The sequence below is a fragment of the Corvus brachyrhynchos genome, unplaced genomic scaffold (assembly GCF_000691975.1).
Source record: "Corvus brachyrhynchos isolate BGI_N302 unplaced genomic scaffold, ASM69197v1 scaffold248, whole genome shotgun sequence".
In the NCBI taxonomy this organism is placed as follows: Eukaryota; Metazoa; Chordata; class Aves; order Passeriformes; family Corvidae; genus Corvus; species Corvus brachyrhynchos.
Genome location: NW_008239641.1, coordinates 8,509 through 8,884, shown reverse-complemented (window position 1 = coordinate 8,884; position 376 = coordinate 8,509). Strand labels below are relative to the sequence as shown.

The following is a 376-nucleotide window of genomic DNA, read 5'->3' as shown; positions in this document are numbered from 1 at the left end:
CAGAGACCGTAGGGATGGAGCTGCGGGGGTCATTCCCCATTCCCGGAATTCCCGGCATTCCCAGATACCGTAGGGATGGAGCTGCGGGGGTCATTCCCCATTCCCGGAATTCCCGGCATTCCCCGGGTACCGTAGGGATGGAGCTCTGGGGGGTCATTCCCCATTCCCTATTCCCCATTCCCGGAATTCCCGGCATTCCCCGGGTACCGTAGGGATGGAGCTCTGGGGGGTCATTCCCCATTCCCTATTCCCCATTCCCGGAATTCCCGGCATTCCCGGGTACCGTAGGGGTGCAGCTGCGGGGGGGGCATTCCCGGCCGGAACATTCCCCGCTCCGTCCCGAATCCGTTCTGCTCCAGGGGCAGCAGCGGCTGCG

At 64.1% G+C, this 376-nt stretch overlaps 1 protein-coding gene across 1 annotated transcript in view; it reads right to left on the bottom strand.

The window, feature by feature from the left end:
- LOC108448624 (LIM homeobox transcription factor 1-alpha-like) overlaps positions 1 to 376 on the bottom strand; it is a gene marked incomplete at its 5' end in the record, with an annotated part of 4,660 nt that overhangs the window by 955 nt on the left and 3,329 nt on the right. The window contains one exon of the mRNA XM_017742320.1: positions 249 to 371. Coding sequence (XP_017597809.1) covers positions 249 to 371 — 123 coding nt within the window. The remainder of the gene's footprint in view (positions 1 to 248; positions 372 to 376) is intronic.